The following is a 21,627-nucleotide window of genomic DNA, read 5'->3' on the forward strand; positions in this document are numbered from 1 at the left end:
TACAAATACAACATTTATTTTTCATTTCCACTAACATACCTTTATTTATTGTATTTTAATCATCTATAACTATTCCATAAACTATGATTAATAAAAATGTTTTAATAAATGAAACACTCTTTACCATTAAAATCAACTTTATTAATCATCTTCTAAGTAATCGTGAAAAATTTGAATGAAACACTTAACATGTGAGTGAGGGAGTAAATAGTTAACTCGAGAGTGTGCGATGGGCAAAACAAGATAAAAAGCATCAAGAATTCTAGTGTGAACTTTTTTTTTTCACATAGCAACAACCAATATTCAGTTGGTATGGACATTGTATAAAATATGCAAGGTCCGAGGTTCGAACCTCGGCCACCACCAAAAAAAAAAAAAGATTGAGAATCAAAATAACTTATGGTAGAGGAAGGAGACAATGGTAATTCGGTCGAGACATAAATAACTTATGATCAAGAATTGTTTCACCCACAAGTTGAACTCAAATTCTCAATAATTTTTCATTTGATAGACTACTGAATCAAATCATTTGATTTAATAATTTTATTTTTCAAATAGAGATATTTCTTTTTTGTTTTTGGTTAAGAAAATAGAGATAATTTTTATACACAATCAATCAATATTATTTTATTTTTAAACATGCATCATATCATACCTCATTAAATAGATATTTGCTAATATAGCAAATTAATATTAAGGTCTAATTTGATCGATTGTCTATATAAAAAAAAAAAGATTTTGGTAAAAACGAATAGAAGAAGCATTAGAAGACGAATATTCTAAGGATGACATGTAATAATTATGACACGATGATGCAATCCACGAGTAACACCGTTTGATACACGAACCAAAGCATAAGCATATCTTTTCTTTCTCTCTCTAAAAAATCTTAAATTAGGATATTGTAGATTATGCACTCTCTCTCTATCCTTCCTTTAATTACTCTCTCTCTTTTTTTTATTGCCTTTTTTTCTCACTCGTAATAATAATCATCAATTATTTATTTATTATTATTTAATATTAAAAAAAGAACACAGAAAGAAAAAAAACAGTAATTGTTGTAAGAGAAGAATCATCATTCATCATCATCATCCTCATCCTCAGAACTCTCACCCACCCATTTCAATTCAGGATCTCTTTTCCTCTGGTAATGATTTTTTCTTCTTTATTCTAACATCGATTTCAATTCTTTCATGTTTATGTTCTTCTTTTGTGTTTTACTATGATGTTTTTTTTTTTTTTTACAAAAGTTCGGTTTTTTTAGGAGGTGGTTACAAAGATGTTTGAAAAATTCGTTTTTTCTTTTTGTGTAATAAAGTTCTTGCATCGTTTTTATCGGTGTTTTGTTGGAGGATCGTGTTAACCCATTATATTTCATGCACAATTTTGCTTTTTTTTTTTGGTTATAATTTTTTAATCCCTACCCTTTTGTTTGAAATATATATACTAATTGATTTGAAGCTGTGTCTTTGATTCTTTCTCTTCTAATTTTTAAGTTCAATTTAATTTTTATTTTTGTTTGGATTTGGTTTATTATACTTTCAAGGAAGGTTAGGAATTGTTTATTGGGTATTGTAAAGCTTTATTTTTTTGATGATCTTAGAGATGTTTAATTGTTTATTGTTATTGATTTTAACCTGATTAATGTTGTGCTTATGTAGTATGTTAGCTTATGTATTTTAGGATGCATATTTAGTTTCTCTGTTTGGTATAGTGATGCGAATTTTACAGAATAGAGATTTTGATGTTCGTAAGGCCTAGCTCAACTGGAAATGCCGATATTGCTAGGCTGGACATCTTCACTCGAGACCTTGCAGTTTGTGTGTGTGAGTTTTAGGTGGTGCTTGCCACTTCGTCTACAGATCAATAAAAAAGAGTAGAGATTTTGATTATTAGTCATTTAGCTTCTTGGCATTGTGCCAATGCATTTTAACCAATTTCAGCACAAGATAATTGGTTGAGTTTTATGAACTAGTTGGTTTTGTTGATACTTGATAAGTATATATATTTTCTTTCTTTCTTTCTCTCTATTTGGTCCCTCTACATTTGTTGTGTACCCTTCCGAGCTCCTACTGATTTCCTTGCAGTAAGATTATGTCTTGTCAAAACTATTGCTGTTTACCACCCAACTTGTAGCTCACTTGGTCTAAGGATTTTAAGACTAGGTGTGACATTTATTTTCGGAGGTTCAATCCCTCATGATGCAACCTTTTCCCCTTTTATAGTGCTTGGGCCAACCTCCTAAATGAATTACATTCTTCTTTTGCTTTGGCCGTGAATCTCATAGCTTTGTGGCTACTAGCACCACATCGTATTTAACTTAGTGTATCGATAATCCAATAGCTGGCAAATGAATTTAAAGTTGGAGATTTGTTTTTTGAAGTTAGTTTCCTCTAATCTTGGTGGAAAACTAGACATGCAAAAGTGGGGGGTTGTAATTTGTTACAAATGTCATTGTCATGCTTGGTATGTGGGGTGTAAAACTGTCATTAAAATATTCAGCAACTAACATAATATTAAAGCTGTGAGTTTTCCTGGTGACAATCTACTCATAAAATTTTAGTTTTATTTCTTCTCATTTCTCCGGTCTAGATCTCCGATTAAGGATGCATGAGCTCCTTACCACGGAATCAGAAATTATTGGTCCAAGGAAATAATATGCACATTTGTTCTTATTCATGTGTTACTACTTACTGGAACAGTTTTGTGCTTCACTACGAATTGTTGAAGTCACATTTGCTTGTATATCTTAGTTTTTTTTTTTTTACCATCTAGCTCTTTTTTTTTTTTGCATCTATCAAATGGCTGAATACTGACTATGTCTAGTAAAGCATGTTATACACTTTAGTTATACAGCCTATGTGTCGTAACTCATGCATTCTGCAGGTTATATCCATGACTCTTTTGTGCCTCTTATACATAGCTGGAGATTTGAGAATCTAACACGTGTTTTCTGCTCATTAATTTAGGTGGGGTAACTTGATTTTGATGCAAGGTCAAAGGAGGACTATTGGGTCCTTCCCAACAATTGTTAACATGATGCAAGGGCCTAGTTCTAACGGCACTGATATGAATCATCAGTCTTCCTTGAATCATGCGCAAAATGCAGTAGATTTCCGGCTGTCAGATTATAGGGGGTCTTCTGGTGAGACTGCGTGTTTACGTGGTACTGGTCCTAATGTGAGCTTTAATGGCTGGAATACCGGTGAACCCAGTTCTGGACTGAATCTGGTCAACCAAGTCAACGATGATGGTCTAAAATCTGAACAAAGGTTGTCTTCTTCATGCAGTGCTATTGCTGAGGATGGTCCAAGACCCGAGGAAAGGCAATTACTTGGGAACCAATCCAGAATTCATCCTTCCTTTTTGCAAGGTTCCAGCTCCAATCATACATCCCAGGGTATTAATTTTGGTATGGAGCACATTGCTAACTCATCTGATCGCGGGAAAGGTAAAGAAACTGGTAACGGTGTTAATAACAACGATCCTTTTGGATTAGATAGAGAGAAGACATCAATTGGCAGTTCTTCATTCAACCAAATAGGTGCTTCATCAGCAAGCTCTGGGTACATGGCTTGGGGAGATAGTGGCAGTTCAAGTTCTTCTTTAGCTAATTGGGGTCCTTCCTGCAAAAGAAAGACCCTTGAAGATAGTTCTATGCAACTGTGTACTGGAGGAAGCTCGAGTTCCCTTGTACAATCTGAAAATGGTTACTGGCTTACTGATTCTGTTGATCTTAATGTTCCTGGAAGCTTAGGTGATTTGTCACCTTTAGAGGATTTCCGTGTTACTAGCCCTCCATTTCAGCAGAATACAAGAAATGAAGCGAGACAAGAAGCTTCCAATGCATTTCCTTCAATGGTAAGTATTGCGGAAAATGTGGAAAGGCCTCTACGAAACTTTGATAGGAGAATGACCCATCTACATCATCCGGAATCTGTACCTCTCAATTTAACATCAACAGGGAGTGCTAGACATCATAATTACCCTTCTCCGCATCAAATACCCAGCTCTCTCTCATTTAACGAATCCTTGGATTTAAGGTTAGCAGCTGGAGCAGCTGGAGTAACAGCTGCTAATTCTGCTGTGACACAAAACCAGTCACCATCCCTGCACATGCATCCTTTTCCGTGGAATAGAGCTGCTAATCCTAGAGTGGCCAGATCTTCAAGTTCTTATAGCTCAGGAGAAAGAGCAGTACGTGATGATTTTAATTTAAGAATCTTCCCAAGAGATGGTACCGAGCATCCCATGAACATGCCTGCATCTTCAGGACATGAACCTGCAGGTTGGTATGCATCTTCTAGCAATGTGAACAATGCTGGAGGCATACCTCCTCCATCCTGGATCGGATCTAGTTCAAACGTCCACTCGTTGCCTAATCCCAGCTGGACATTTAACCATGAAGTCCCATCAGAAAATCTACAGAGAGTTTCAGAGTTCAGTCCCTGGTCCCTTTTTCCCTCAATCAGCTCAGCATCTGGTACTCATAATGGCCATTCCTCCTCTACTTCCGGCCCTCCTTCATTTTCTCAGGGTTCTAGCAGTAATCAACCACATCCAAGACCATCATTTATGACGGAGAGAAGGGGTGGTGATGTTCTCTCTGCTCCTCATTCATTGCGAACATTACCCTTTGACAATGAGGGGAGACGCCGGCTTATATCTGAGGTATTCTTTTTATTTAGTTTACTTTCTTAAAATATGCTGTACTTCTGCTTGAAGGATATGCCGTGCTGGTATGATGATATTTCTATACTAAATATATCAGTATAGCCTGGATTTAGAATTCAGACAACAGGAAATATCTATTGTTGAATAAATAGTGCGATTTCACTGATTCATACGATAAACAGTATAGCCTGGTAATACTTATGGTCTTGATATTCATCTAATTTCTTTGTGCTGTCTCATCTTTTTTATAATTTGTCAGTTTCTCTGTGAGCAAAATTGCTTATTTTTAGCTAAATGTGGTGCCTACATGAACTAACCATGTAGTTATTCTATGTTCCAGATTCGCCAAGTCCTGCTAGCAATGCGGAGGGGTGAGAACTTACGAGCTGAGGTTCGAACTTTAGTGTATAATTATATCTCGAAAAATTACATCCATATGTTGTGTCGTGAAATCAGTATTCGAGGTATTATTGCCATCATTTTATTACACTTGATGAATTTTCAACGACCCTATTTCTCTTTTATCTGAGGGAGATACTCATCTTCGGATGCAATGCTTACAAAATGCTTATAGTAGAATCAGGCTAATACCAGTATGCAGCAATTATAACAATTAGACCCCATAAATTGAATGCGAGTTGAAGGAAAAATGTAATCAATAATTCTGGTTAATCTTTTGTTTCTTTGCACGTTTTTAGATGAAATTTCACCGTATATTAGTTATTTAGTTCACAATTCTTTTCATGTTGGCATGCTTTGAAGCAAGCACAGGCCTGTAGACTATTGAGAATGCTAACTTCACAACATTTTCCTTTGACCTACATTTGCATTGTCAGGATTATATGCTCTTTGACCCGTTCCTATATCATGGCATGGCTGAAATGCACGACAGACACAGAGAAATGCGCCTTGATGTTGATAACATGTCTTACGAGGTAAAAAGATGATATATGGTACTCTGATCCATCAGCAATGCTGCTCTACGTTAGTTCTGACTTCAACTTGGATTACAGGAATTGTTGGCATTGGAGGAGCGTATAGGAGACGTAAGCACTGGACTGAGTGAAGATATAATCAATAAGTTGATGAAACAGCGATTTTACATGTCTCTCATGACAGAGTCTTCTTCTGATCTCGAACCTTGCTGTATCTGTCAGGTATGAGAAATGGCTGATTCAGCCAGTATGATACAAAGATATGTTTGGATTCTTCTCTTGCTGATGCTTAGTTTTACTTGTTCTTCCATGATCGTAGGAGGAATATGTTGATGGACAGAATCTTGGTTTGCTGGATTGTGGGCACGAGTTCCACAGTAACTGCATCACACAGTGGCTAATGCAGAAGAATCTGTGCCCAATTTGCAAAACAACGGCCTTGGCCTCGTGACGAGGAGAATCTCTCCCTCCTCACATATCATATCCATTTATCAGTTTTTATCTTTTGTTGCTTCTATCTATTACTTTGTTTTATTCAATGAACTTCCTCTCATCTTAGATTGGGAACGAAAACACACATAAAAAAATAGACATAAAAAAGAAATATTGGTGGTTAAGCTATATAGTGGAATTACATTTATACTGTGATAATGGACAATTACATGTCCTTTATGATATCTAAAAGCACTTGAATTACATTATTGATTTTCATTATAAGTTTAAGACTGTTGACCGCTGAAGTGCCGAGTATAGTACATTGGTTGCTTGTTATATGTGATATAGACCGTCTATTTATGTAGATGGTCTATTTTTGGGGATAATTACATGTCCTTTATGTAGCCGACCCCACTTAGTGGGAATTGGCTTGGTTGTTGTATAAATAGACGGTCTATTTCTCTTGTTTGATTTATTGGTTTCAGTTCATGCCAGTTTGCACGACACAGAGAATCCTAAGAGCTAGGGGTGTGCATGGTTCATGAACAAAACCGAACTGAACCAAATTTCTGGTATGATTCGGTTCATAAAACCACCTTCGAAAATAGTTTTTTTGTCAATTCGGTTCAGTCCGGTTTAGAACCGGTTTTCTGTCTGAACCGCTTTTTTCTTCCCACAACTGTTTCTTCTTCTTCTGCCTGAACCAGCGTTTTTCTGCCGAAGACAGTCTTAAAAATTGGACCTTATCATTTTCCAAGGTCCTTTTTTTGCAGTAGCTAAGCACACTTGAATATATTTTTATTTTGCTTCTGAATTTTACCTTGTCAAATTTTCATTCTGTGACTGCTTTGTAATTGGTTGAAAGCTTCAATCCGTTTCTTTTCTTTCCACACTTGTTGCAAAAGGGACCTTGCCATAGAGGTAAACTTTTCACACAATGAAAATCCAAAAGCTAAGATTAATGTACTGTTACACCAGAATGAAATCACCTTTCTAGTTCTTGTTTCCTCTATCCTTCAAGGTGTTGATGCTTTCTTGCATGCAGCCCTCACCTATTTCATCAAACTTGTAAGCTAGTATTAGGGATGGATAATGTGTCAATCCGAATTGAATCAAACTGAAAAATTTGGTTTGAATCAGATTATTGGTTCAGTCGGATTTGAAAAGAGAGATTCCAAAGGCAATCGTCTGAATTGCAAATTTTGAAACCGAGTGTTAGGGATGGATAATGTGAGATTTGACTTATGTCATGCCCTCTATATTTCAAATTTTTTTCCAACAATCCTAAAGCTGAAACTACATAATACACTGTTCACTCTTGCCATTGTTCAAACACAATTCAACAGTGCGTGATATCCATCAATCAAAGCTATTTTTCCAAACATCGTTTAGTTTCTTATAAAAAAACTGTTTACTTTAAACCTTAAAAATGTACTATAAAAGTTAACCTACTTTACAAGCAGTACTTTTCAAATAGAAGGTAGAAGGCATGTGTTTTTCAAGAGTAGTGTTTCCTTTTTTATGGATTTAAAAGCATCTGTTTTTTTTAATTCAATTTTATCAACTAAAAAGATCAAAATTATTCTGACTAATTTGGATGAGATAAGTCTTTGGTAAATTAGTTCACCTCTCATTCATCTTTCCTCCAGATTAAATGAATTATTTCTTCATTTTAAGCAACCCAACAGCAAATGATCAATTTGTAGAATAGAAAGAAAAGGGTGAAGTTCCTCTCCATTTCCTAAATAAAGGACGAACGAAAGGAGAAATAATTCTAGGATTTGAGATCCTCTCCATTTTCTACAATAATTATATCATATATTTGCTACAAAACTATAGTAATGGACATTGCCATTTATTGTATGAAATGGAGAGGATCCTCTCCATATTGAATGCACAATTTCCAACAAAATGTTTCTATCTTTGGTTTCTTAAAATATTTGTGTCACTTTGTTAAATGAAAGTATTTGTGTATTCACCATTCACACAAAACACAAAGTTAAATATGTTGATTTAAGAGTGGCATAAATAACCTTACTACGTTAAAAATAACATCCATTTTAGAACAATTTTTTTACTCCCTCCGTCCCTCAATAGATGACTAGTTGACAATATACATCATTGACTTGACATACTTTGACCATATTTTTCTACTAATTCACGAATATAAATAATATCATGTAAGATGTTGTTGGATTCATCTCGATGAATATTTTTAGGAAAATGTTAACCAGTGCCCCCGGGGCACTGGTTAAGGAAGCCAAATATAGTATAAAGACCTTGAAACTTGTGTAGTCAAAGTTAAAAAGTGTAAAGAATTATATTTTCACTGCAAATATTTCCTTTTTTGTTTCCTTAACTAGTGCCCCGGGGGCACTAGTTAACAAGACCCATATTTTTAAAATATTAAATTTTCATAATTTTTTTTAATAGAGTATTGGAGATATCAAAGATAAAACATATGCATTGGTACGTGTGTCGGAGTCAACTAGGTCATCTATTGAGGGACGAAGAGAGTATTTTTTAGGGAAATGTTAACTAGTCCACCAGACACTGGTTAAGGAAACTAAAAAAGAAAAATTCATTATTATAACATTCATTATTAGGTACAGTGACGTGTAGATAATTGCTACTCAAAATGTTCATGATTATTGAGATCACTTTTTAAGGTAATCATCACTTTAAAATAGCAATCATTTGCTCTACAACTAAATAAATGTTAAAAAAGTTTGTGAAAGCAGTGCAAATGCAAGAAAAACCACTCTTTCCGCTTTTCTTATAACACACAATTTTGATATTTTTTCCTTAAGCTTTTATTTAAATTTGACATGTGCTATTAATATATTTATAATTTCTTAAAAAATATTTTATTTATAAAATGTAAATATTTGACTGTTTTATTCGTTCTTACATGAAATAAATCAATTTAAAAATTAACACATTTAATAAATTGAATGTTGTAATTATTTTTCTTAATACTTGTAAAACAAATTTTTTTCTTCTTAATTTATACTATATATAAAGAAAATTACCCCTTTCAGCACACTTTTGGGTTGTAATTTTCTTTCCAAAAATACCCTTAATTTTAAATACAAATAGCCAATTATAAAATAACACGTGGATTAATAATCAATGTCACTAATCGTCATCGTTAACTTTCTTTTACCACCGTTAACAACAGATCAAACTCACAAAAAGTTTAAAAATTATATTTGCATTCTTTATGTCTCTTCTCATGAATTCAAATCGATCCAGAATTCATCATAATACCCTCTGATCACATCTTTTTATTCGTTCTTACATGAAATAAATCAATTTAAAAATTAACACATTTAATAAATTGAATGTTGTAATTATTTTTCTTAACACTTGTAAAACAAATTTTTTTTTCTTAATTTATACTATATATAAAGAAAACTACCCCTTTCAGCACACTTTTGGGTTGTAATTTTCTTTCCAAAAATACCCTTAATTTTAAATACGAATAGCCAATTATAAAATAACATGTGGATTAATAATCAATGTCACTAATCGTCATCGTTAACTTTCTTTTACCACCGTTAACAACAGATCAAACTCACAAAAAGTTTAAAAATTATATTTGCATTCTTTATGTCTCTTCTCATGAATTCAAATCGATCCAGAATTCATCATAATACCCTCTGATCACATCTTTTTATTCGTTCTTACATGAAATAAATCAATTTAAAAATTAACACATTTAATAAATTGAATGTTGTAATTATTTTTCTTAACACTTGTAAAACAAATTTTTTTTTCTTAATTTATACTATATATAAAGAAAACTACCCCTTTCAGCACACTTTTGGGTTGTAATTTTCTTTCCAAAAATACCCTTAATTTTAAATACAAATAGCCAATTATAAAATAACACGTGGATTAATAATCAATGTCACTAATCGTCATCGTTAACTTTCTTTTACCACCGTTAACAACAGATCAAACTCACAAAAAGTTTAAAAATTATATTTGCATTCTTTATGTCTCTTCTCATGAATTCAAATCGATCCAGAATTCATCATAATACCCTCTGATCACATCTCATCACCTCTAAAAAAATTAGAAAGTTCCAAGGCTCACGAACTTGATTAATACTTCTGAAGCACCATTGAGTGGAATATCTTTAAGATCCACTTCATGAATTGAATATCTTTCTGTTTTATCCTTCAAGCAATTTACTTTCCGCTAACATTACCATTCAAGCTTTGTTTTTACTTTTTTTTGTTAGAAGAATGAATGAATCAGAATTTAAGAAAATCAAAGTTGAACAATAATCACTTATGAAAAAAAATAATCCAAAGTTTATGTTTTTTCCTGCTTTATTTCTCACGAGTCTATGAGTTCTTTTAATTTTTTTTTTTTAAACAAAAATAATAGCCGATGAAGATTGGACTATAAATCCTCTAAAAAAAAATTAGTAACAAATGTGAGCAAAAAATATTGTTAAAGATTGAACTTTAAATCCTCTAAAAAAAAGATTAGTAACAAACATGAGCAAAAAATAATGTTAAAAATTAGACTTTAAATCCTCTAATAAAAGATTAGTAACAAACGTGAGTAAAAAAAAAAATATTAGTAACAAACTAAGCAAAAAATAATGTCAAAAATTGGACTTTAAACCCTCTGATAAAAATATTAGTAACAAACGTGAGCAAAATATTATGATTCAAAATCTTTTAGAAAAAGATTTGTTAGCACTATATTAAAAAAATGATTAGTAACAAACGTGAGCAAAAAATATTGTTAAAGATTGGACTTTAAATCCTCTAAAAAAATATTAGTAACAAACATGGGCAAAAAATAATATTAAATATTAGACTTTAAATCCTCTAATAAAAGATTAGTAACAAACGTGAGCAAAAATATTATGATTCAAAGTCTTTTAGAAACAGATTTGTTAGCACTATATTAAAAATATTAATAAGTAGGGTTCTCACAGTTCATAGTTCGTTCCGACATTGTTTAGTTTTTCTCAATCTCTCTTCGCCCTCTGCATCAGAATTCAGAATTAACCTGTAAGTTTTGTTTTTCTTTCATGTTACAACTAATCAAAGTTGATTAATTTTATGGATTATTTGACTTTGCTGGTTTATAAGTGATTATGATTCAAATTATTTACGATTAATTTTAAGAATTATTTGACTTTGCTGGTTTATAATTGCTTATACAAACTATGATAGTGCGCTTTTTTTTTTTATCTATAAGCACATCTTTGGGTTGGACTTTTCTTTCCAAAAATACCCTTAATTTTAAATACAAATAGCCAATTATAAAATAATACGTGGATTAGTAATCTATGTTACTAATCGTCACCGTTAACCCTCTTTTACCTCTGTTAACCAAAGATCAAACTCACAAAAAAACTAGCACAAATCAACAACTCATGTTACTTTTTTATCAGCCGCTTTTATGTTGTACATCTGTGTTGTTCCCCTCAATACAACCGACAAAGATTGTCAAGTATTTTCATACCCCTTCCACAAAAAACAGTATTCCATATTATTTTATTGATATAAATTACTCATCCTTAGTCTTTGATCAATTGTAACAAACATGAGTAAAAAATATTGGAAAAGATTGGACTTTGAATCCTCTAAAAAAAAGAATTAGTAACAAATGTGAACAAAAAATAATGTTAAATATTGGAATTTAAATCCTCTAAAAAAATTAGTAACAAACGTGAGAAAAAAATATTGTTAAAGATTGAACTTTAAATCCTCTAAAAAAAGATTAGTAATAGACGTGAGCAAAAAATATTGTTGAAGATTGGACTTTAAATCCTCTAAAAAAATATTAGTAACAAATGTGAGCAAAAATTAATCTTAAAGGGCAGACCATTCCCAATGTCGGAATCTATCTTCCACGACATGTTTTCAGTCATGGTCAATTATATGTAGCTTTAACGAGATGAGCTTCTCAAAATTCAACAAAAGTTCTCATTAATGAAGGGAAAATAGAAGGAGAAGATGCAGACTTTACGAAAAATGTAGTTTTTAAAGATATTCTTTTATCGCAATCATAACAATGTTTCTTTTACATAAAATGTCATTTATACATTTATGTTATGATGTTACTAATTACTATTAGAATAAACAATAAAAGATCATTATTTTTTCTTTATTTTATATGCAGACAAACTAAAATATGTTGAGTTCATAAATAATTGTTATATAACTTGACAATATTTTGTTTATAAATCAATATATCAATAATTTCCATTAATATTTAAAAATTTAAAAAATTTAATCAAAATTATACAAACAAACATAATAAAATAATCACATGCGTTAGCGCAGTAGAAAGAGCGGACAGACGGACACGATAGTGCCCGTCTTTCCGCTAGTATCCATAAATTTTGTAAGTTTGTCTAATATAAACGTTTCAAAATGGAGATTTGCGTGTTATGTTTTCTTGGTTAATTAACACAATGCCAGCTAATGAGTAATGATTAGTAAAACAAATCTAATCATTATAGGGTAAGTATGAAAAGACTCGTTTTACGATTTACGTTTCGATTAATGAGTAGTTTTCTTCTTTCTAGTGTGCTCAAGTTGTATACTCCATCCGGTCATATTTACAAGAAACAATTTACTTTTTATGTATTTGGTTTAGGTTCTTGACTAGATTACATACATTGTTCAATGTATCTAAAAAGTCAACTTTTTCTTGTAAATAGAACTGGGAGTACAAAACAAAGGGCATAGCATACACCACCCATCACCAAAACCACATTGCCTTCACTTGCACCGCCAATTTTTCCGTTTCATAGAATCTTAAAAAGCATATAGATTGTCGTGTAGTTGTATCACCTAATTGTTAGTAATTACTTTTTGAATCTATATATATATATATATATATATATATATATATATATATATATATATATATATAATTAATAAACATCAACTAAAATTCACACAAACAACGGCGAGATATCGAATTCAAATAAAAGTGTTAAGTTTATTAGTAATATCAACAATGTCAATTGAGTTAATCCTAATAGACAGAAATATATATATTTTATGCCACTCTTAAGTAAACAATTTTTTTTTTTGTGTCACTTTGATACAAATGATGTTTATTATAGTAGATATTTTTTATAATTAAATAGAATATTCGCAAGCCTAGCTACCTTCAATGTATATATATCTTTTTTATCTCACATGCATATTTTGTATTTTGTTTGTATTTTATTTCAACATTTTCTCCTTTTCTTTTTGAAGGATTATCCATTCTCTTATTGATGATTTGAATGAAAGGTGTATATAAAAATATCTTTTTCTTTTCTAGAGAAAAGGAACATACTCCATCTTTTAAGTGCGTATACTACTCCCTCCGTTCCGGTTTAATTGACCTACTTTGGTTTTTCACACAGATTAAGAAAAGTGTATAAATAAAGGGGAAAGTGGAATATATTGTATTGGAAATGATAAAAATAGTATTATTTAGTGTTATATTGTATTGGGAATGATGAAAGTTGTATTGAAAATTGAAATGGGTCAGTTATTTTGGGACACTTTTTTTTAGAAAATAGGTCAGTTATTCCGGGACGGAGGGAGTATCAATTAATGTATCATTTCAGTAATAGCTTTATGTATTTATGAAGAAATTTAATTCTAAAAGTTTTTGTCCTATGTAGGGGTACTTTTTATCGTGGCACATTTCTCACCCAAGCAACATACTAGTTTGCAAGTAGAATTCATATTCTTCTAGTTCAATATTTTTTTATAATAGTTTTGTATCATTTTAATCAAAAAATGGACGGTGAACAGATGATATCATCATCAATATAAAGGTGAATATAATGTAGAACTAATGCTGACAACATGCATCTAAATCATCATTTCATATACTCACAGCATTAGCATTATTCTTTCTCTTTTGTTAAGAATACAGTTCAGAGTGTACTCTTTGCGTATAGTGTAGAAAAGAACAAAAATCCTTCATCATTTAAACTAGAAGAAAAAAACAAAAATGGTTATGGGATTGGGATATATCATTTCACCGCTTGGAAATGTAATGCAGAATAAACACTTTTTAATAAAATTAATTTACTTTCTCCCTAAAAAAATAAAATTAATTTACTTTCAAAAAGTAAATTAATCAATTTATTTTAAAAAAAACTAATAAATCAATTTGAAATTATATTTTCTAAAATTTAAATATTCCAAAATAACTCGTGTAAAACAGCTGTAAAATAATTGTTATATACATTACAAACTAACTGTAAAGAAAACAATTAAATAAGTTTTATTTTGTATTTGTTTTTTGACTCAATTTTGTATTTGTTTAGAGAGAGGGTATTGTGTATGTTAGTACTAGTATATATTAATTTTATAGGAAAATATGTTAAAGGTAGACTTGATGTGATTAGAGAAAAAAAAAACAAATTCCTTAATGGAAATCGAAAAAACATTTGAAACTAAAATTTTTGAGTAAAATATTCTTTGTATAAATCATAAATTATATAAAGTTTTTGGTAAACAAACTATTTTGTTCATGAATTGTCAGCTTAGTGATAGGAGTTCGATGCCATCAAATTCTTTAAAAATTCAGTTCATATTAATAAAATTAATTAATTTTAACTTTTGAATATTTTAATTATTAATTTTGTAAATTTTAAATAAGTTGTACTAAGCATAAGGAAAGTAGTGTAAGTGGTATAGATGTGGTGGATCTCTAATCCGTGAGATATTGGTTGTATTCATTATCAACAATTAAACATGCACGTATCTTATTTTTCAACACTATTCAACATCTCATTTTATCTTTTTCTTTCTTTTCCTATCACATCATTAACCAATATAGAATATACGCCAAATTTTTCCTATTTTTTTTCCTCAAGGTGTATACACACCCATATAGAATATACGCCAAATTGTTTGCATTTGTTATAAGCAATTCATAGTTTTAATATGTATTTTTTTTAATGATAAATACTAATATAATTAATTTATATGTATTTGTTAAGATTCATCGTAAAAACAACTGTATTATGATTATAATTTGGAAGTTTCTAAACCAAACTAATCATTTCAACAATGTATTTGTTATCAACAATGATACATGTACATCTCATGTTTCCCAACACCAATCAACATTTTATTTTATTTTATTTTTATCTATTTTCCTTTGAGGAATGATATTTGTACAACCAATTTTAAACAATTTTTGTGACAACCACTTTTCCTCTCTTTTTATTGGATAAAAACAATAGAGAGAAAGAAGAAGAGAGAGAATAAAAACACATGTGAATATGAGAGAGAGGGTTGTTTCAAAAATTGTCAAAAAGTGGTTGTACAAATATCATTTCTCTTTTCCTTCCTTTCACATCATTCTCATTTTCTCTTTCTCTCAAGGTGTATACTATAGGGTGTACATCCAACATTTTCCATATGTTATACGCAATTCTAAGATCTGATAAGTATTTGTTTAATAATAAATACTAATAGTAATTAGTTTCTCGTATTTGTGAAGATTTATCGTAAAAACAACTGCATTATGATTATATTTTGGAAGTTTATGAACCAAACTAATCATTTCAATATTCATATTTTAATATTTTTCTAAGAAACTTCAACTAAAATCTACTATACTTTTGTATATAAATACATCATTCTTCTCCTTTTCATTCTATGTTCTTCTTATTGTCTTATATTCTCTTTTTTTCTCACAAACAAACATGGCCATGAGTGTAGATCATGATCAAGGTGTTCAGACAGGTTTCATTTGGGAAAATCATCCATGGGGTGATCTCCCAAATTCTGATAATTTAGGTGAGAGTAGCAAAAAAAGAATAGACACAAAACCATTGAACCAGAAAGAAGGAATCAACGAAGGAGATGCTCTGGTGAGGAAGAAGAGAAACCGGGGTGGGGTTGTAATTAGAAGTGAGAATAATATTACAACTGATGAAGAAAAAGATAGAAAGTATCGTGATTTTGATCATGAAATGCACATATTGACTGAAAGAGAAAGGAGAAAGAAAATGAGGAACATGTTCGATAGCCTTCATGCCTTGCTTCCTGAACTTCCTTCTAAGGTAAATTCATTTTCATCTTCAATCATTTCAAAGATAATACTTTGCATGATCATAATAATTTTAATTGTTTGAAAATCAAGTATTTTCTTTTGTCCCTTGAAGTTTATCTAAATCATACATGTCATGTTTCTTAAAAAAGAAAAAAACTCAATTTTTTCATGCACTAGATCCCCTATGGTTCTTGAACTTCGATCCTTCTTGTTACCATAGTTAGGGACCAGGCCCGAATACAATGTCAAACTTGGATCATTTACAATGATTGGTCTCTTTGATTGCACCTTGATTGTTGAACTAATTAATCTAAAACTCAATTTTCTTCTTGTGTTAACCTTCGAAGTTTGGCGGTGAGGTAAGTATAACTTAGCCAAAAATTGTTCCACCCGGGAATGAAAATCGAGTTCTCCCAAACAATTCGTCATTTGTGGAACTCATTAATCACTTGATAATTAAATATATTTTTGTATTTTTGCACTTGAGGTAAGTATAACTTATTTTCACCTCAAGACTAATGAAGATGTTTAATTTGATTTTTATATTTTACAGGCTGATAAATCAACCATTGTAGATGCAGCAATGAAGCACATTAAAAATCTGCAAGAAATTAAGGAAAAGCTTGAAAAGAAGAAGCAAGAAAGGCTCAAATGTGTATCCCCATTTGGGAGTGAGTCATCTGTGATCAACTCACAGTGGCATCCCTATGAATCAAGGGAAGCATTCTTAGCTGATCAAGGATCCTCAAGTTATAATAATAACTTGTCTAGCGCAACTGTAACTTCAAATCCTTCAAATAATGCATTTTCAATACCTCAAATGCAACAAGTAGGTTTTCAAACATGGTCTTCTCAAAATGTTGTACTAAACATATGTGGTGGTGAAGCACAATTTTGCATTTGTGCAACTAAGAAGCCTGGTCTCTTGACCACAATTGCTTTGGTGTTGGAGAAACATAAGATTGATGTTATTTCTGCCAACATCATGTGCAATGCAAATGAAAATTTCTACATGATTATGGCCCATGTAAGTTTCAAACCTTCTCTCCTCTTTATCATTTTGTTATATTAACACATTTTTGAACTATTTCAGTGATGAATAAATTGTTTATCTTTCAAAATTAATAGTATTTGGCCTATCCTACAACAAATATGTTATAACATCTTATTAATTCATTAAAAAGAATTGAATATTCAGCAAACCAAAAGAAAGAAAATTCAAAAATAAATTATGTAATGCATTTTCTTTAGTACGAGTGTGAATAGCTCAATTGAATTGTGTTAATTTTGCAGGCAAAACAAGCTTCACGTGACGCAAATTCAATGAAGGAAACATACAAGCATGCGGCTGGAGAAATTATGATGTGGATCGCTTAGAGTTTTGATCACTTTGATTATGGTGTTTAAACTAGTTTAATTATATGCTTTTTGTGTTTGCTTTTCCGGTGTAAACTGCATAAGGTTTATTTGAATTCATAAAATTTACTTTCAAAATTAACAAATGGAATATCCATTTTTATCGTTGAAGTATGTCATGATTTATATCGTAAAATAATAAGCATGTCATGATTTAGATATGTTTTTTAGGCAAACCAAGCTTATCTTATTCATAATAATAGTATGGATACAAAAAGGAGAATGAAATATAATAGGGCTAGACTGAAATAGTATTATGAAGCTTCCACATGATTATGGCGTTGATCTAATGGTTGGCTTGGGGATATTAGAGTGTTCTTCTTAAGGTCTTATGTTCGATTCCTTCTGATGTTAATTTCGGTGGAAAAGTTTATACGTTTTAAATAGGCCCTGGACGGAGGGATTAGTCCCCTCAGATTAGTCGGTTCTTGGGTCAGATACCAAGTTAAAAAAAAAAAAAATATGAACAACTTTATTAACTTGATTTTTGGGTAAAAGCTAGATTGAAACTAGCATAAGGGGATAAATGAGATCTACAATTTGAAACTAAAGTACCAAGTTCATTCTAATAAGTACATCCATTAAGCACAACATTAACGATAGTTTGGTTGTCGCTATCTAAATTGCTAATTGAAGAATAGTAGCCTCAGATTCAACCATCGAACCAATGGATGAGAAACCCATCGGTTGAGCTTGGACAAAATGCCTCGAGCTTTCATCAAAACATATGCATAACTCTAGTAGAGCGTTAAGTACTCCGTTTTTGGGGGGCTTTAGCTACTAAACTAGTCTCTTACTTATAAATGTTAACCCGTCTCGCTATACTTAACCTAATTTTAACCTAATTTTTGACTCAACAATTTTGCATTTAATGTTTATCTAAAGTAAAATAAAACTATGTTCCTAATTATATGCTATTTTTTTGGAAATTTCTTACTTATAAATTTTAACCCGTCTCACTATCTCTTACTTATAAATGTTAACCCGTCTCGCTATACTTAACCTAATTTTAACCTAATTTTTATGAAATACTATATGACAATCATGACATTCATCTAAACTATTTTGTTACATATTACCGTCAAATATCACCTTCGATATGACCTGTGCGTTAGCACGGGTCGATGGTCTAGTAGATGCATAATGATAAAGACAAAAAGGTAAAGGGATAAAATTGTTTAAATAACACAAGTTTGATTGATTGTGTGTTTCAAAATTGTACATGATGAGTATTTGTAAAACAAATCATAGTTTCCTACTAGTCAAACAAAATGAACCATAATGTTTAGCCTTGCTCGGCTATTTGTGCGGGTAGTGCATTAGTTTTATCTCATTGAAGAGGTACGTGGGCCCCCACTTCGGCTTATGGCTATCCATTTTCCGACATGATCCGTTGACAGGGTCCAATGCGTACAACCTCCCTTGAAACATGTGTTTGTTTCCATCAGTCATTTTGGTTAGCAGCGCAATAAACACGGAGCTTGCCTAACTGTCCAGTTCTACTGAGATTTGACTAAGTCTGATATCCTGAAGACCCACATACTCCTTAGTAGATCTGAGAAAGATTCAACTAACTCTTTTTCGACTTTAGTAGCGATTGTCTAACCTGATATCATCCGAGAGAATCTCGTATGTCCTTGAATCGCATATCTACCAATTTTGGTTGACGTGATTATGATTTTAGGTGTAAACAATCACTCAAATTTTTGTGGATACAATAAAAGTTGCTATTTTTGATATACAACACTATCATACGTGCATCCATAATAAATTTTTACTATACGCATATTTGTTTCATATATATATATATATATATATAGAGGATGTTTATTATGAGAATGATTATCTTATATAAGAATGGTGAGAATGATTATTAACCATTAGATTAACATTTAATGGCTGTGATTAAAATGTTCAATTGAAAAAAGCATGTGCCTCCCCTCACGCTATCCAATCTTGTGAACTACTACTACTCTCCTCATCTTCTCCAATTCACCGTCATCTTCCATAAACAACAACACTTTATGATTATTCTGATTGTCTCTAAAGGGAATGGTGATGGGCACTTATTGGAAAAGAGTATGTATGGAAAAGGTTACACTTCACTCTTTCTTATTTCGTTGAACGCAAAGAGGATTATGAAAAATTGGGGCTACCAACATTTACAACTTTTTTTTTAATTTGTTTTCCAGTTTAAAAAAAAAGATTCTAAATAATATTTCCCGATCAACTACTCCATATTTGATTTTTTTTTTTTTGTTCAGATTCAAAAAATTGAGAATTTAGGTTTTGAAATTGTTGAATCTGGGTTCACAAACATTGATGAATGAGGAAGAAAAGATTTTTAATTGGGTAATTGTTACACCAATCTTCGTAACGAGAAAAAATAATAGGAATAGGGAGAAAGAGATACATTCATCTATCTATCTATGAAAAGAATCGTTAGGTTATACTATGATTGAAAAGGTAGCATGTATGTGGAAGAAGAAGAGCTGGGCGTGGTTATCATAAACGCACAGGCACATGCTTTTTTCAATTGAATATTTTAATCTCAGCCATTAAATGTTAATCTAATGGTTAATAATCATTCTCACCATTCTCATATAAGATAGTCATTCTCATAATAAACATCATCTATATATATATATATATATATATATATATATATATATATATATATATAGTATTTTCTCAACTTCAAATTTGTTCCTTGTAGCTGACACTAATAATGCCTACAAGAATGACGTCCCCGTGAGTTTAGCTCATGAGTAAGGACATTATATGTAGGGGTCGGGGTTTAAACCCGAGACACATTACTTATTCATCTTAAGAGGTGAATTTCTAGCCACTAGATTACTTAACAAAAAAAAAAATGTCTATAATAATGATGGTGATGGTTAGATTAGGCAAGTGTACCAAATCGTTTACTAAGTAATAAAGTGATAAGTGTAGTATCGTATCCACATGGATTGTCGTTTCGTCCAAACAATTAACGTTATTTATTTTTGAACAATAAAATATAAAATAGTTGAGGGTTTAGAGATTTTCAATTTTTATCTGTTTGCAACAGAGCAAGTTACCTATTTTAGTTGCGGAAATGTTGGCAACGGTTAGAATTATTCGAATCCCCCTATTCATTTGTTGGAATTAATTAACAGTCAAGTCTTGTTCAGTTATTATAAGTAGACTATCTAAGTGATGAGTCCGCTGGGACGTGGTATCCTAATCGGTTTGTCAAGTTGCACCTGCTGGTCGCACGGTGATCCTTACGTGCGGGGTCTTACTCTCTCGGTTAATTTCGGTCTATCCCTCCGCATGTTGAGTTGCACCTACTGGTCACACGGTGATCCTTACGTGTGGGGTCTTACTCCCGCAGGGGTAATTAAAACATAAACTTAAGTTGGCGTTCCTAAATTCCCAAATGTATGATGTCCACTGCCCCTAAAGGTTTTCTCGTCTATGGATCTTAGGAGTACATAGCACACTTTCCCTCTCGGTAGTTCTACAAACGGGCAACTCTATTAGCGTCTATCTTAACAAGGTGCGAGCATAATGAAGTTATTGGGCTGATTTAAGTCGTGGAGTCACTTGTTTCCTTAATTACTAACTAATTACATCTTGGGTTTAGCAGATTTTACTCAATATTAGTAATGTCACCTCCTAAGTACTTACTACCAGGGTCTACTCACTTTGGGCATCTTTCGCTAGCTACTAACTAATTACTTCCTAGATAGACAAATACAAATATCAAGATATAAATATCAATATTAGGCTATGTCACTACCTAAGTGTGTAAAATAGGGTTGCGCTTTAGAGGAGATGAATTTTACGCACTACATTAAAACTAAATAGGAACAAAAAATAACTAAATAAATGACTTTAAATTAAATAATTATCCAACAAATAAAATAAAGGTTCATCTTAGAACCTTAGCCTAAAAAGATTTAGTTAACCATGGTGACTAAAAACAAATTACAAAAGAAATAAACATACTTTAGAAAAACTTGGAGAGGAGAGAGAAACTCCTCCTGAAAAGTTCATAGTGTGTTTCTTCCTCTTGAACTGCTCCTGTTCTGAATGAGAAATTGTGAACGAGGAATGTGGTATTTATGAG

General features: G+C 31.6%; 2 protein-coding genes across 3 annotated transcripts; both read left to right on the forward strand.

The window, feature by feature from the left end:
• The first annotated feature begins 1,050 nt into the window (after positions 1-1,050).
• On the forward strand, positions 1,051-6,305 carry MBR2 (RING/U-box superfamily protein). Of its 2 annotated transcripts, none has more exons than XM_085703674.1 (6): positions 1,051-2,752; positions 2,827-4,671; positions 5,015-5,065; positions 5,511-5,609; positions 5,688-5,831; positions 5,929-6,305. In XM_085703674.1, the coding sequence occupies exons 2-6, from the start codon at positions 2,989-2,991 to the stop codon at positions 6,058-6,060; spliced, it is 2,109 nt and encodes a 702-aa protein (XP_085559800.1). In that variant the 5' UTR covers positions 1,051-2,752; positions 2,827-2,988; the 3' UTR covers positions 6,061-6,305. The 2 variants fall into 2 exon arrangements, with proteins under 2 accessions (XP_085559800.1, XP_085559799.1); XM_085703673.1 differs by having other exon boundaries at positions 1,051-1,147; positions 2,970-4,671.
• A 9,415-nt stretch (positions 6,306-15,720) lies between these two features.
• On the forward strand, positions 15,721-17,604 carry LOC146932088 (transcription factor bHLH95-like). The gene is made up of 3 exons (XM_085708357.1): positions 15,721-16,107; positions 16,651-17,124; positions 17,391-17,604. The coding sequence occupies exons 1-3, from the start codon at positions 15,748-15,750 to the stop codon at positions 17,472-17,474; spliced, it is 918 nt and encodes a 305-aa protein (XP_085564483.1). The 5' UTR covers positions 15,721-15,747; the 3' UTR covers positions 17,475-17,604.
• Positions 17,605-21,627: the final 4,023 nt, after the last annotated feature.

This window comes from Medicago sativa, chromosome 4 (assembly GCF_051527215.1).
Source record: "Medicago sativa cultivar Bolivia chromosome 4, Bolivia_mono, whole genome shotgun sequence".
Taxonomy (NCBI): domain Eukaryota; kingdom Viridiplantae; phylum Streptophyta; class Magnoliopsida; order Fabales; family Fabaceae; genus Medicago; species Medicago sativa.

What these genes read in the sequence shown, in the direction of transcription:
- LOC146932088 (XM_085708357.1), top strand. Translation starts at nt 15,748, where the DNA reads ATGGCCATGAGTGTAGATCATGATCAAGGTGTTCAGACAGGTTTCATT. An exon ending in TTCCTGAACTTCCTTCTAAG is followed by an intron (nt 16,108 to 16,650) that starts GTAAATTCATTT and finishes TATATTTTACAG; the next exon opens with GCTGATAAATCAACCATTGT. An exon ending in TCTACATGATTATGGCCCAT is followed by an intron (nt 17,125 to 17,390) that starts GTAAGTTTCAAA and finishes TTAATTTTGCAG; the next exon opens with GCAAAACAAGCTTCACGTGA.
- MBR2 (XM_085703674.1), top strand. Translation starts at nt 2,989, where the DNA reads ATGCAAGGTCAAAGGAGGACTATTGGGTCCTTCCCAACAATTGTTAAC. An exon ending in GACGCCGGCTTATATCTGAG is followed by an intron (nt 4,672 to 5,014) that starts GTATTCTTTTTA and finishes TCTATGTTCCAG; the next exon opens with ATTCGCCAAGTCCTGCTAGC. An exon ending in GTGAGAACTTACGAGCTGAG is followed by an intron (nt 5,066 to 5,510) that starts GTTCGAACTTTA and finishes TTGCATTGTCAG; the next exon opens with GATTATATGCTCTTTGACCC.